The sequence below is a fragment of the Neolamprologus brichardi genome, chromosome 18 (genome assembly GCF_056152115.1).
Source record: "Neolamprologus brichardi isolate AB-2024 chromosome 18, ASM5615211v1, whole genome shotgun sequence".
NCBI classification, from domain to species: Eukaryota; Metazoa; Chordata; class Actinopteri; order Cichliformes; family Cichlidae; genus Neolamprologus; species Neolamprologus brichardi.
In genome coordinates, this window is record NC_142121.1 from 28,565,298 (window position 1) to 28,580,081 (window position 14,784).

At 42.5% G+C, this 14,784-nt stretch overlaps 2 protein-coding genes across 2 annotated transcripts; one reads left to right on the top strand and one right to left on the bottom strand.

Moving 5' to 3' along the window:
* Positions 1-3,394: 3,394 nt before the first annotated feature.
* tada1 (transcriptional adaptor 1) lies at positions 3,395-8,721 on the top strand. Its single transcript, XM_006786922.2, has 8 exons — positions 3,395-3,478; positions 4,057-4,148; positions 4,253-4,318; positions 4,529-4,623; positions 5,590-5,802; positions 6,359-6,510; positions 6,696-6,852; positions 7,539-8,721. Exons 1-8 carry the CDS (start codon positions 3,396-3,398, stop codon positions 7,689-7,691), a joined length of 1,011 nt encoding a protein of 336 aa, XP_006786985.1. The 5' UTR covers position 3,395; the 3' UTR covers positions 7,692-8,721.
* Positions 8,722-9,127: 406 nt separating this feature from the next.
* LOC102793829 (transcription factor Jun-like) lies at positions 9,128-11,301 on the bottom strand. Its single transcript, XM_006786923.2, has one exon. It carries the CDS (start codon positions 10,891-10,893, stop codon positions 9,922-9,924), a length of 972 nt encoding a protein of 323 aa, XP_006786986.2. The 5' UTR covers positions 10,894-11,301; the 3' UTR covers positions 9,128-9,921.
* Between the last annotated feature and the right edge of the window lie 3,483 nt (positions 11,302-14,784).

The window sequence follows — 14,784 nt, forward strand, 5'->3', positions numbered from 1 at the left end:
TCATTGAGATTGAGATCTATTTTTCAAGACAGACCTGTGAACAAAATAAAACACATACAAAAAGTTAGACAAACAGGTACATGTACACAATTTTTAGAAATGCACAAAAGTAGCTTCATAACATTTTGGTAGTTTGTTCCGTTTGTAGGTGGAGAAATATTTCAATCCAGTTTTTCCAATTTCAGTGTGAACAACAGGTACAGCTAATGTTTAAAATGTCCCACGGCCTGACATTGTAAGAGCTCCGTTTAAATTCAGTCAAGGAGATAAGCAGGCAATCTTTGCAGCAAAGAGCCTTGTAAATAAACATCATACAATGCTGCTGTCTTCGATTTACTGTACATTATCACATTTTGTTCTCTCATATAAGATACGATGGTGACCAAGAAAACAATCACCTGTAATGAATCGTAATTTACGGTAGTACACAGAATCAAGAGGCTTCAACTTGAATATAGAAGCAACATCACCATAATCAAGCGTAGACAGAATTGGCACATTGCACAATGATCTTACTAATCATGAATGAGAAACAAGATTTGTCTCTATGTAGAAATCCAATCTATTCCTTTAATTTTCTTAAAAGGTGCTCCGCATAAATAAAATAAAACGTGCAGAAATGTGACCTACTGACATATACAAAGCATTTTAACAAAGTATAGGCCTACTGCTTGCTAAGAAGTTCGAAAGCAGGTTTAGATGCCTTTCTAGAGCATGGTTGTTCTCTAAAACACTTTTTTGTGCTTTAATGCAAAATCTAGACATCCTGTCCATCCCTGTCCTCCACTGCTACCTCCTGAGAAGCTTCACTGGATTAATTTCAATACAAATTTTCCCAGCTTGACCAAGGAAAAGGACGCTGATTATAACGGACCACCTTCCTGTTACAAATGTGCCTCTAAACCCTCAGTGAGAACAGACCCCACAAATCAGCCAGTGTGGGTTGCTCCAAGTGTAGCCTTCCAATAACTTGTGCCGGTGACACACTGAACCCTCACAATTTTAAACAACCTCACAGGGACATGGAAATGCCTGATTAACCCACAAAAACCAAACCCCTGCACAGCCTCATGCTGGAACTGTGAAGGTGACATCCTTGGCTCTGGTGAAAGGACCACACTCAGGTCTGCACCAACTCAAAATACCTTGCCAGCAGACTGGGGATGGGCGAACGCTGCTGCGGTGTGGTCCTCTGAAAACCACTGCACGTTTCAGAGGTAAAAGCCCTCCTTGTCACTAAGTGAAGGTACACTGTCTACAGATTTCAGGCTCAGAAGATCCCTGACAGTTCGCTGCTGTTTGCTATAAAACATCTGCTGTTGGGGGAATGTCCGTGAGAGTGACTCATTAGCTCTCAGAAGCTCACTTAGTGTCAGCAGCAAATCAGCAGACAGGATGTGGAGCTGTTTTCTTTGAAAATAAGCTCCATGATGAATTTTTTTTTTTTGCTCTAACTGGGACGGTTAAACAAATCCTTAACTAAGTTTGTTGCTAAGTGCCCTTTTGATTTAGGGCTCAACAGACACTTGTTTAAAATGGATCATCGTTTGGAGAAATCTGGGAAGGCTCACTTTGCTGTGGACAGCTACAGTTTCCAGTCTGTCCTAAAATTTCCAGAAGAGTGATAGTGTGTTTAGCTTTGAAGCAAACAAGCAGAGGCTGAGATTGTGAAAATGATCTTTATCTTGCTGAGGGGTTTTTCTCCAAACTAAGCAGCACATGTGAACCATAGAACATTTGCTCCTTGAGTTTCAGCTGCTTATTAACAGACATTTAGTCTGTTAAATGCATCTAATAGCAATGAAAAATTCAGATGGTTTTCATCGTTCTTGCGTTTGGCATGGCAGGCTTGTTTATTCTGCTAAAGCCGCGAAAGCCTAAGATGATCAAATGCACATCCTCTGTAAAGACGTATGACCTCTGAACACTGCAAGTTAGTCACGTAACTGAGGACCCGCTAATAGCCTACAGTATGTCTGTATATGTTCAGTGATTGCACTCATTTTGATGAATGACATGAGTCAGCCTGGTTAAGGCTTCAGAACCTCCTGGGTATGTGGGAGCAGGGGCGAGGAGGACCATCTATTTGATGACTCAGCTGTTTTTACGCCAAAGTTAAAAGAGTGAAAAACAAAAAGGGCCTCCTGGCCTAAATCTGCTCTGGAGAAATATTATCTGTAAAGGACAACATATGGAACCACGGAAATGCTTTCTCATGAGCACTGTGGAGAATTGAGGTTTCTAACCTCAACTGGTAACTCTAAAGCTACATTTTTTTGGTGAAAGCAGAAGAAATAATCACTTCATAGAAGTGTACTGGCTGATGTTATAGCTGTTGCTTTCCAAAGTAGCTGTAGGTGTGAGTGACTTTTGAATTGAGTGGAAATTTTAGTGGTTATAATGGGAAGTGCGGGCAGGCATGCTTCATATTGGAGGGAAACTTCTGTGATCATTAGAAGTGTTTCTTCTGGTCTAAGGGGAGCTAAAAACAAAAAGTAAAAAACCCATAAAAACTCAAAACCGAGTCTGCAAAATGTTGAAAAAGCCTAGAGCATGAAAACAGGACAATGTGACCTTTCTCTAAGTTTGTCTTAAAAGGTTGCAACACTGCTTTACGTGATTTGTTTTGAAGGCTTTGATCACATTCTTCCCACTGGTCTTGCAAACTGACTCTGGAGTCATTCTTTATACACGTCAGCTCAGGCTCTAAAGTCGTGTTAGCACACAAATGCTGTGTTCTGAAAGCTGTTCACTGTTAAACACAAAGAGCTAAGATTCTGCTTGGTAAAAGACAGACAACATTTGGGGGGGCATCTTGACCTCTTTGTTATGCTTATGAGTTTACAAGATTAAAAGCACTTTTATTCAGCTCTTCTGCATCAAGTGGACACCAGTGGGAGAAGTTTGTCCTCAGGGTTAAAATACATGCTTTCATCAAAGTTAACCACGTCTTTAGAGAGCTTGTCTGGCAGAAGGCCTTGAAGGCAAACCTCACTAATCTGTGTACAAATATGAAAATGATACCACACTGCCATCTAGCGGCGCAGTCGTTTGTAACAAAACCATATAGTTTAGTTATTCGTTTTACTTACATTGTGTTTTCCGCTTCTTTTTGTTGTGTGATTGATTATGTTATTTATCTTAGCTTAGTCATTATATCTATTTAATTTAGTCATCATATTTATTTAACTTAACTTATTGATTGATTGGTTATTGACTTTTTAATAGATTTCATTTAACTAGTTAGATTCAACTAATTTCAGCCATTAAAAAATGCTAAGTGCTTTTCTGTCTTTTCGATTCATTTTGTGAAATGTATTTTCTAATATAAAGTTTATAGGTTTAGGGGGGGGAAATGTTACTGTCGCCGATTGATGACGTAATTGTAGGCGTTTATGAACGTCATGGCGGCTCATGCTAGCGAGCTTGAAATTGCAAAGAAGAATTTAACGGATGCAATTGGCGATAATGTCAAACAGTAAGTGAAGTGTTGTTTGTGTGCTTGTCTTTGTTCGTAGTCTTGCGTTTTGGTCCCATTTCTGTGCCACTGAAATGAAACGGTGACAAACGTTAATTAACTGCGCCTTGGACCAATTAGCACCTAGCTATCCTCTGCTACATTTTGCAGGATTTCCCCCGTTGTTGACATATTACTGTAGCATCTCTTTGGTATTTTTTTATGTCTGTGGTAAAGGTGATGCGTAAGAAAGGTGAGATTTACCTTGAGCTTTATTAGCTGTATGAACTTTAACGTTATGGCGGGTTTGTGTAAATCCAACTTGACAATATTTTGAAAAGTAGTGTACCCCGAGTTGGCCAGAAGTGAAACTTAACTTAAAGACGACGAGTGAAAGAAACAGGAACAGCACTGTTGAGTATTTGTGATTTAAAAAGTTAATAGCACGTGAAAAACGCGATAAAGAGATTTAATGACGTGCAGATGGTTCTTGTGTGTATGTATGCGTGTGTTTCTGTCTGTGTCCAGCATCACTTTGTATTGTAGATGCACCTGAGTTATGTGTGTGTTGGTGTTTGCTTCTTGTTTCCTCCCTGCAGTTACTGGGCAAACCTGAAGCTGTGGTTCAAACAAAAGATCAGCAAAGAAGAGTTTGACATTGAGGCGCGTAGGCTGTTGGCACAGGAGAATGGTCAGTGTCAAAGAACAGCTCTCCTCTGTGCTAATGTGTAATGTAGAAATTATAATAATACTAATAAAAAAATGGCTTATTCTGTGTTTCCTTCATCCATCCAGTCCATGTTCACAATGATTTTCTCCTGGCTATTCTTACACGGTGCCAGATCATCGTCTCCACACCAGGTGAGTTTTTTTATTAATAACTGAATGCCTCTGAAATTGTGGCCGAACCTATATTTTATAACAGCTGACATTTTATGTATGTATTAAGCCATACCTTTTTGTCAGGACTGGCTTAGGAGCTGTTGAGATTAAAGACTATTTCACCAAATAAAATGGGATCTCTGTTTGTGTCTTTCATGCACCTTGTTGTGTGTCCTTTTTGTCCTCTAGAGGGTGCAGGGTCATTGCAGTGGCAAGGTAGCTGTGCTTCAAAGCCCGGCAAACCGAAGGGGAATAAGAAATGTTCCTCTAGGCAAAAATTCGACGTAAGTCCTCCTTCATATTTTCATCTCCGCACGGGCTAGATATGTTCATGTTGGCAACAATACTGCTAAAACGGTTCCAACAAATTTATATTCTTTGACAGAGGTTGCACACACACCTTTAATGAATTGTTGAAAAATTACTTCTTATAAGGTTCTCCTCTCTAAATATTTTAGTTGCCAGGTAGTGTAACCAGTAAACGTTTATTGAGCTGCTGCTCCATTGAGTCTCTCTGTGGATGAGCTTTATCTCTGCTGTGTTGGTCTGCAACTAGTGATGATAATCCATGTTCTGCTTTGCATTCTCAAAGGGCTCAGCATAGTGCCACATGACCCATTGCTCCCGCTGAAGTTTCTGGTTCTTGGGCCATTCAGTTCACAGCAGAAAAAAAGACTGTCACCAGTCTAAGTCCGTCTGACTATTAACACAAGATCCATTTAACTCTTTACCCCTTGAAATCCTTCTAGGAGTAACCCTTAAAGCTTTTTTCTGAACTGAGTAGTTTCTCATATTTCAGGCCTGCTTATAGAACAGGTCATTCAGTAGTAGTAGACCAAGTAGACCGATGAATACTGGGGTGTCAAAATTCATAATTAAGGGTACAGTGGAGGTAGATGCCACAACAGCAACCTGACCAGTAAACCAACTGCTAGGGAAACCACACAAAAAGGGCCTGGGCTTTCAAAATAAGAGTAGGGGAATGGTCCAACTGTAAATCAGCCATGGGTGATTTCATTTTCTGTGGCATGATTTAAAAAAAAAAAACCCACCCAAAATGCCTTTTAAAAAAAGGCTGAAATGAGTCAACAGATACACTTGGGTGGCCATCCTAAGTAAAGTGTGCGGAACACTTAAAAAGTAAAATCACGACCGAGTGTTGCAGCTGCAAGGTTAGCCACCTCTAAATAACAGCTGTGTGCTTGAACAGTGGACTGACAATATCGCTCGGACGCTTGTGTGTCCTTCAGCATCGTTTCCAGCCTCAGAATCCTCTGAGCGCCGCCCAGCCATTCAGCCCGAGGGAGGGGGGAAGTGAGGAGGAAGAGCTGCGTCTCAGCGCCCACACTCTGCTGCTGCCCACACGGGGCCAACTGGAGGCTCGCATGATGGTGACCGCCTTTGAGGTGGGCTTGGATAACGTCACAGAAGATGCCATCAGCACCATGATCTATGCCGTTGAGGTATATACTAACAGTTCAACAGAAGAGTGACGGTTTGAGCCTCAGGGCACCTTCATAAAAGCTGAGAGTGTGACGCAAGTGATTCTTCTGCTTTTTAAGTCTGACATTGTTTAAACAGCCGTGCAGTGGTTTAAATGATCAGAAAGAACATGCTCTGCGTCATTTATTATGCAGCACTGACAGATTTGTTTTCTCCAGAGACTGAGCAGAGCTTAGTCACACCAAAATCTAACGAGATGTTTACCCATGTGTTGTTGCCAAAAGCAGGAGGGACATCAGTTGTACTGTCTGTCTGTGTCCTTGCCCAGCCCAGCGTCTTTTTCACTCAGCTGTTTGAATTATTTTAACGTTGAGTTATGAAACAAGTATATAGAATATATATATGTAGTAAGAGAGGTCTGTCTTGATTCCATTATCAGTGATCACTTGGATTAAACTACACTAAGCTATCAGTCAGTTTACATGCAAAAGCTAATGCGACCTGTTGCACCTAGAAATGAATGGGGGCCATTTTGAGTCTGACTGTGCACTGACTCAGTGCTCTGATTTATTTCAGCACCACTTGAAAGATGTCCTGACTGCCGTAATCATGCGGAGGAAGGCGTATCGATTACGAGACAGCCGTTTCCCGTACGCCTTTGGCAATGACGTCACGCCTCAACCCTATCTGAAAAACAGCCTTGCTGCTTACCACAGTGTTGCTGATTGGTAGGGACTGCAGCTTTTGTTAGGCTGTGAGAATTCTCAGTATAAGAAATGCATTTGATACAGAAAAATGTGTTTGCCTCTCATTACTGCAACTTCATTAAATCTTTTTAGTTTTTATGTTTGCATCAGTAGCTGCTTTCTTTTGCTGTCAGTATGGACTAATAGTGTACTTTTTTTCCTTGAAGTCCGCCACAGAGTGCTTCCCTCCCTGCAGGCCCACCGCCGCAGGTGTCACCCGATGAGGCTGAGCAGCAAGCTGTTCATTTGCTGGCTTGTTCTGCTGACAGTCTTCCTGCACCTCTCCCTCCAATCAGCATGTTTGATCTCCTCGAGGCTTTACAGGTAAGAAAATGTGCACAACTGGTCCTAGCAACATCAGCATATTTCACAGTGAGTTTGTTTGGAACAGCTCAAAGGAAAAGTTGTGATATTCCCAGGCAAGTGGTCAAATAATACAACCTTTGACCCTGTTAAATGTGATGGAGTTTTTCACCTTGAAAATTTGTGTGTGGGATTCTTAGAATGCTGTGAAGTTGTGTAATAGTCCACAAATGAGTGTAATAAGACTGATATAAACTCATCTTTCCAGCAAAAATGCCAAACTTTTCTAAGTTCTGGCTTCAAAACTGTTTGCAGTTGCTGCTGTTTTTTTGTCTTATAATTTCCGAGCTGTCAGTTGGAGATAACAAAACTCATAGCTTTTTTTTAATTTTCTAACCAACCTATAAGTTTGAGGTCTTATTGCAGAATTGTTAGGCTGTTTGCCTTGTTTACTGAATAGTTGTGTTTACACAAAAAAGTTGTTTCCCTCAGAAATGCATATGTAAGGTGTAAAGGTTTATATCTTCATGTCTCACTCTTCATGTCAGCACAGGAAATTTCCCACTCGTGGGACTAATAAAGGTATCTTATCTTATCTTTCTTTACTCTTAACGCTGGATTCTTTTTTTTCCCAAGCCTACCTTTCCATCATTTAACTATCAGAATTGAAATGGTTTTCTCATCTCTTTTATACTTGTTTAATGCAGGTTCACCACGGCGTGATGCCCTCCCACACCATGTACGCCCTCAACATGGAACGCGTCCTGTCACGGCTTTGGCACCCCAGCCATGAAGAACTAGAGCAGGACCACGTCCACCGGCAGCGCATAGCTGCTAAAGAGGGCGTGCTCGTCAGCTGAGAGCCCCCGGCCACAGGACTGTGCACAGACTATGGGGGTTATCAGGAACCAAACACAAGAACGACCCCCAGATAGATATAATTTAGGAACTCAACTCTGTGTTCGAGAACTTAAAGCTGTTTAGAACCTGGAAGAATGTGTGTTGCACAGAAAGATGGAAGACAGGTAAGATCAAAAGAAGCTGTTGGATGAGACCAGAGCAGGCAGTCGGCTCCAGTAATCAACTCCACCAGTTGCTTCTGGCAGACAACCGTCATTTTGTAACTTCTGTTCCATAGTAGAATATAGTGTTTAATTTTATGTACACTGTCTGGGGATCCAGTGCAGGATGCAGTTGTGGAGTTTGTGGATAAGATGCCTTAACAGACTAAACCCTGTCTGAGTTGCCTCGAGTTCCTCTTTGTTCACATTGTCAGATACGCATCAAAACATCCTGTAAAGATACAGAAAAGCACATATCTAATCCTCAAGTGTTGTGTAAATAACCAGTTTACAACATGACATACGGCACGTATAAAAGATTACAAGTATTTAAATGGTCATAAAAGTCCTGGACAGAATATGCAGGTGTATTTATTTAATGGCTGATTAAATCTTGTGTCAGGCTGAAGTTGAGGGAATCTATGAGGAGCTTATCTAAACCAATGTACCAAGACTCAAGTTAAACATAGAAACAGTCCTGTCATAACAGGGCCAGGGTGTATCAAGCAGTGAGTGAAAGCACCTGTGTGGGTTTACAGTCTGTGTGTAGGGTCTTTAAACTGCCAGACAGCTGCCTCCTCCAATCATTTACCAGCTGGTAAATGATTGGGCTTGAACATGTGTCCAATCATTTACCAGCTTCTGGTGTCACTGTTGGGCTAAAGAGTCTGTTTTTTGTTTTATTTTGTTTTAATTTCTTTCCAAGTAATTGAACATGTGCCCCTCTGTTCAGGTTAAATGTATAAAATGTATACATTTGTACTTTTTTTTCTACAGAAACTTATTTATATTACAGACAGTAGTTGAGAAAATAAATTTAAAAAATACGCCTCCTCCTCTTTACAAAGTATCTCTTCTCCACTCACTCCATTCAAGTGTGTAAACAGAGCTGCCTCGGCTTCATGGCGTTTCTTGTAAAAGAGTCACCAGCTGTAGTGGGAGGACGGTGACTATTACTCGCGCGCGCGCACATACACACCCCCACCCGTCCCAGCGCTCGCTCGGGACCTCTTGCCATATTTGGCTGCCTGCGGCTCACTTCCGACGCTTCGCTGTCCAATGGGCGTCCGAGTAGCTTCGGCAACCATCGGGTGCGCCTCAGCGAGCTGGTGACTCAGTCTCCCGTCCGCCCCAGTTTCTCCAACAACAAACACTCCATGTAACACACTGCAAGACTATCCGGTCACCTCCAGGCTCATTTATCGTTAATCACAAAGCCACAACACACATCCTGCTGCATGTCCAACACTTTTATTTTCTCATATTTACAGTTAAGTGCTCAAAATACTGCGTACAAATATTACTAAGTGTTAACTTGAGGTTTAACATTAGTTACAACTATATCACAAAGTTGCTTGAAGGTAAGTATTAAGAAAGTAAGGCAGTTTTGTCAGTAAACACACACCTATGAGTCTTTAGGGAAAGGTGTGAACTTTTGTTGTTGTTAGTGTTCTGTACATATAATCGTTGGTGCCTGGGATACTCAGTGCTTGACTCATGTCTATATGCATACGTTGCTACTTGACATAGTGAAAGGTTCGGTTCACATTGTGTCTATGCAATTTGAGCCCACATAAGCCCTATCTCTCCTCCAGTGAGGATGCAGGACATGTGTGGGCCACAGTCGAGTGATAAGATGTGGACACTTGCCATAGCTGGTTTGACAGATTACAGATTTCATTGTGTAGTTTAAGGTGGAAATAAATGACATAGACACAAAACAAAATGCCAAAAATATGTAACGAGCCAGATCAGAGGCGCTGGCAGAGCCAAGGTTCCATCTGAGCTGTGTGCGCCTGTGCAATAAGTTTGATGGCTTCTGCTCTGTGATAATTCACCGTTGCTGACCAATACCAAGTATTTTGTCAGTCAGCCTCCATGCGGATACAGTCTGAGCGGATATTTTGGTGAAGGAGAAAAAAAAACAATGCGCTGAGACTTCCCTGAAAGGCTGAACGGGCCACTTTAAGCTGCATTTGGTCCCCGAGCAGTGTCCCGTGGTTCTTTTTATTTTCTTCTCTTGGCAAGTCTAGTAAGCTTGGAGCTGCTGCGTCAAAATGAGCTGGCAGCCGCTGTTAACGTGGTCCATCACCTTTTGTTTGAGCAGAGCCAGCTCGTCCCGCAGGACGTTGGCAGAGGAAACCAACTCCGTGTTTTGGCTCTTTAGGTTTTTGACCCTGTCCTCCAGTCGGGCGATCCTCTCCAGCTTCCTTTTCCGGCATTTGGACGCGGCCACCCTGTTCCTCATGCGCTTTCTTTCAGCTTTGATGCGCTCTTGGGACTCCATGTCGATGGGGGAGAGCGGTGGGGTCTCGCCGGACATCTCCGGGACCGTCTGTGGCTCCTCTTTGAGCGCGTGTAGCCGTGAGTGCTGCGCAGCCACCGGCAGCTGGTGGTCCATGTGGTTGTGGGACGGCTGTGGGGCCGCCGGGTAACTTGTAGGTGGAGGTGGCTGTCTCTCGCCGGCAGGTGCGGGCGTGGAGCCTATTACAGCCCGAGTGAAGCTGCTCAAGTTGGTGTACTCCGGCGGCTCCGTGCGCACCGTGCAGCTGTAGGAAATCCCGCCGCTCTCGGGCGCAGCGGAGCCGGATGTCATGCCGTTGGCCGAGCCGGTCTGTGGATCGGGCTGGGCGGCAGGTATCTGCTGCTGGTAGTGGAGCTCAGCCAGCGCCCTCACAAACCCCTCCGCGAAGCCCTCCTGCTCGTCGGTGATGTTCTTGGGGCAGACGAACTGGGTCGGGGTGGGAGTTGTCAGCCCGTTGCAAGACTGGATGATCAGTCTCTCCAGTTCAGGTGAGGCCAGCTTCAGTAACCCGACATCAGGGGACGTCAGGATGTCCAGAGCCTTGGCGCCCAAATGAGGTTTAAAGTTCTTCGGGTCGTTCAGATTCAGGGTCATGGTCTGTTTGAGGGTTTTAGGGTTGAAGCCGTACACTGCCGCCCCGTCACGCTGAGAGTTGGAGGCTTCGTCGTAGAAGGTCGCTTCCATTTTTCTGGACATAAAGTTTCGTTCACCCTGAGGGAGATCTTTCTTTTTCTCCTTTAAAAAAAGAAACGAGAAAACAGTCCAAGGTCGACTGTTTACATAGGTCCCGTGACAGTCCGTCAACTGGATTGCGATAGAGTCCGCCTATTGTTGAAGTTCAACTCACTTGACAACTTTATGTCCTGGGAAAACTTTTCTTTTGTGCGCCCAGCGCTCATCAACAACCAAAAATTGTCCCCCCGCCGCCGGGTCTCCGTGTCCGGACACACCGAATGTCTTCCGTGACTTATCCTCGCTCCCAAAAAGTAAAAACAGTGCCCGAAAACGTCTAATACTTTCTATCACTTCCAACGTGGAGACGAACTTTATCCACCTCTAAGCTGCAGCTCGCCTGAAAATAACAATGATGTCATTTCTACAGCCAGCGATTGGCTGGAGATGACTTGGTAGGCGGGATGTGTCTAATGACATGCAGGTTGCTCTGACAACAGGCCATATCCCCGCCCACCGCGATGGCTTATGGGATTAGGTAATGCAGACAGTGGAGCAATGTACTCTGGGATTACGTAGTGTTTTTGAATATTTAGTTACCCGCTCAATTACTAGTTATCCCCCGAAGTGCGCGCTGAGGGTGCGCAGAGATGAGCGCTGATTGGAAATGAACCAGGAATCTTTAAATAAGATGTTTCGGATCAGGAACATGTGATCTAAGGCTGTAGGTTTCACAGGCTTAAATATTAAAAAATAAATCACAACAAAGAGATAATTAACCTGCTTGAAAATGCAGAAATGATGGTGATCAGTGTGTGTGGCTGTACAGGAAGAACTACACGGGACTTTTGAGGAAGTGGGCACAGGTTGGCTGGTAAAGCAGGGTTAAAGCTCCTTTGTTGCCCACAAAATATGTGGTCCTACACCTGTGCTGGTTTTAAGTTTCTTTTTGATTTCTTGCTATGTGAAGATGGCATGTGTCCTCAGCAGTGCACATATTTACTCTGAAAATGTGTACCTGTGCCATACAGTATGTGGAAACAAATAATATTCAAAAAGCTTAGAAATATAAGAATAAAAAAAATATTATATGTAAACAAATGAGTATTAATACATAAATGTACACTAGGCCGTAAGCACTAATTTATATTCTTGTACTCCATGTTTCTATACATGAAATTTATAATAGACTATAAGATTTGTGCATCTCTAACACTAACATTGTTGTATAACAAACATTTATGCAGTTATGGTCTGTTTTTCTTAGTACCAGTATCATATGATACAATAAAATCAAGTTAGCTGCTGAGCCAAAGAGCATTTTATTTAGCTGATCATTTTCAGAAAAAAAAGCTCTTCCAGGAGAAATATGTTCCACTCTTTAAGGAACATCAGCTTGTAAATTTCCACAGCAGCCTTTTAGAGTGTTTTTTCTCTTGAATGTGTTCATGCAGAGGATGTCAGTCATTCTTTTTGATGTGTGGCTTGAAAAAGAAAAACAAAGTTGCGTAATCCTGTTTGGAGTGTGCCAAACGTTTGGCATGACGTGAAAATAAACTAGCATGCAACGTTTTGTTTTGATTAAGGTGCAGTACTAGTTAAAACATTTATGGACTTTTCCACATATTTATTTTACAATGCATTATTGCACAACATGAAAAGTAGTTAAAATAAATAATCGTAAAATACAAATGGAGCTCTATTTTAGGTACGATTGTGACCAATCTGTAGATGAAGTCTGCAACAGCAAAGATGATGGCACAGGTGTAACTTCCAGGGGACATTTTTAAAACCTTATATTGAGGGGAAAGCCAGCACATTTAACAGCTATATATAATTTTTTAAATATATTGATGGGGGAGTGTTTGTTTCCTGTAGTGGCCAATCAAATTAAGTTTATTTTTAATTATGTCATGAAATAAATACCCAAATAAGTTCCTGCGATAGATGGATGCTGAGTGGTGAGACTTGCTCGAAGGACTTTGATATGACACGTGAATTCCTTAAACACTGTAATTTTTGATTAATTGTTTTGGAGCAAAATTTGTCAACGCTGATAAGGCCACACTATTAAAAACTCTAGGCAACCTTAACACTGAACTGTGCTGAGAAAAAAAAAGACCATTGATTTAATGACGTATATGAGGGGATAGCAACATACCTATGCACTGACAGGCTAACCCAACCCTAAATCTGCACAAAAAGTAAGGAAATTTGCACTTGGTCAGCTTTTTCTTTCTTGGCAATTTCTTTGTTTCTTTTGTTCCCCTAAAATAATAACACATTTGTAAGGAAAATGCATTTACAGGTTGAGCAGCAGGGTTGAGTATGTGGACTGAACCCATGAAAACCTTGTCAGATCTTTTCTTCTTATGTCAAACAGCTTGTTCTGCTATTGACTCTTGTTTTGAGCTGCTGGCACCCCAGCATGTGAGCATGGACCCTGCTAGAGCTGCTCCAAGCATGCCCCATTTGACTGATCTGGATCGGACTTGTGCCATAGTGCAACTTCAAGCTTGTGTTTTATAAGACCAAGTAGCAGCATTATTTGGAGTAAGCCCTAGAATCTATCTAATGGGGAATGTCAGAGACAGTCATTGAAGTGGGCGTCCCAAAACGACAACACCATAAGAAGACCATTTCCTCACGTTGTCAGAACCATAGGCAGTCTTCTACAGATTTGCAGTCAAGGCTTGCAGGACGACATAGCAGTGGGTAGGCAACTCCCTCACTGGAAAAACAAGGCTTGTCGTCACTGGCGGCAATCTGAATGCATATCAAGATATTAAGATGAGATTCTACAACCAGTAGCAATCCCATGTCTCCACAGTCTGGGACAGAATTCAGTCCTCTAAGACGACAATACTCACTTCCACAGAGAGGGGTTTATCAGAGACTACCTTCAGAACTTGGGAGTGGAGAAGATGGAATGGCCTGCCTGAAGTCCTGACTTCAACCCTCCTGAACACTCGTGGGCGTGCTGTTCATGACCAACACAACCATATTGGCTGACTCGCGACAAGTCGGTTGAAGAATGGGACGCCATCCCACAGCAGTGCCTGACCAAGCTGGTGACCAGCATGAAGCGGAGCATGTGTATGGTTCTTCCACATGCTACTAAGGTTCCTGTTTGTTAAATGAATAAACTGTTAAATTGTCAATATGTATTGTTTCTTCGGACGAAATCATCCAATCTAATAAACGACACCAAACAAAAGTCCACAGCAGAATAAGCTGTTTGGTACTGGCAGAGAAGCATGGGTGTAGCCCACACACTCAACTCATGAATGCATTTTCCTACAAATGTGGCACCATTTAGTGGAAAATAAACAGGCTGTCCAACAGTATAAGATTTATTGCCAAGAAACATTGTTACAACACCAAAATAACTGACCAAACACAAATTTCCTTATCATTCTGCTAAGTTTGCAGTATATCTTATCTGCAGGCGGTACATGAGACAGGTTTGTGATTACACAGACTTAGTCTATGCTTGGACAAGTCATTATATCTGTAAAAATGTGTAAAAATATTGAATGCATTCTTTGGCATTGCGGTCTTAACCACCCTGCACTGTATGTATGAATATGTGTTCATTCATTCACATAGGTAGACACAAAGCCAGCTAATGACAGCTGCTGTCCAGTCTGTCTGGTCTACTCCATTGTATTATTAAACATGTTCTCCTCAAGCCAACTATAAATAAGTTAACAGCCCAGACAGACAGGCTGGGATAACCAGGGCAGCCTGAGGTCAACACTCCCCAGATGACATGTTGTCTTCATCATAAGGCTGCGCAACACCCATTCTGAAGTATGATACTCTGAAGAATGCTTTAGAAACGCTCTTTCTTTCTATCACACAGTAACGTTCTGGGCCACTCTGTCCACATACCTGTGTCAAGACCCACCGTGC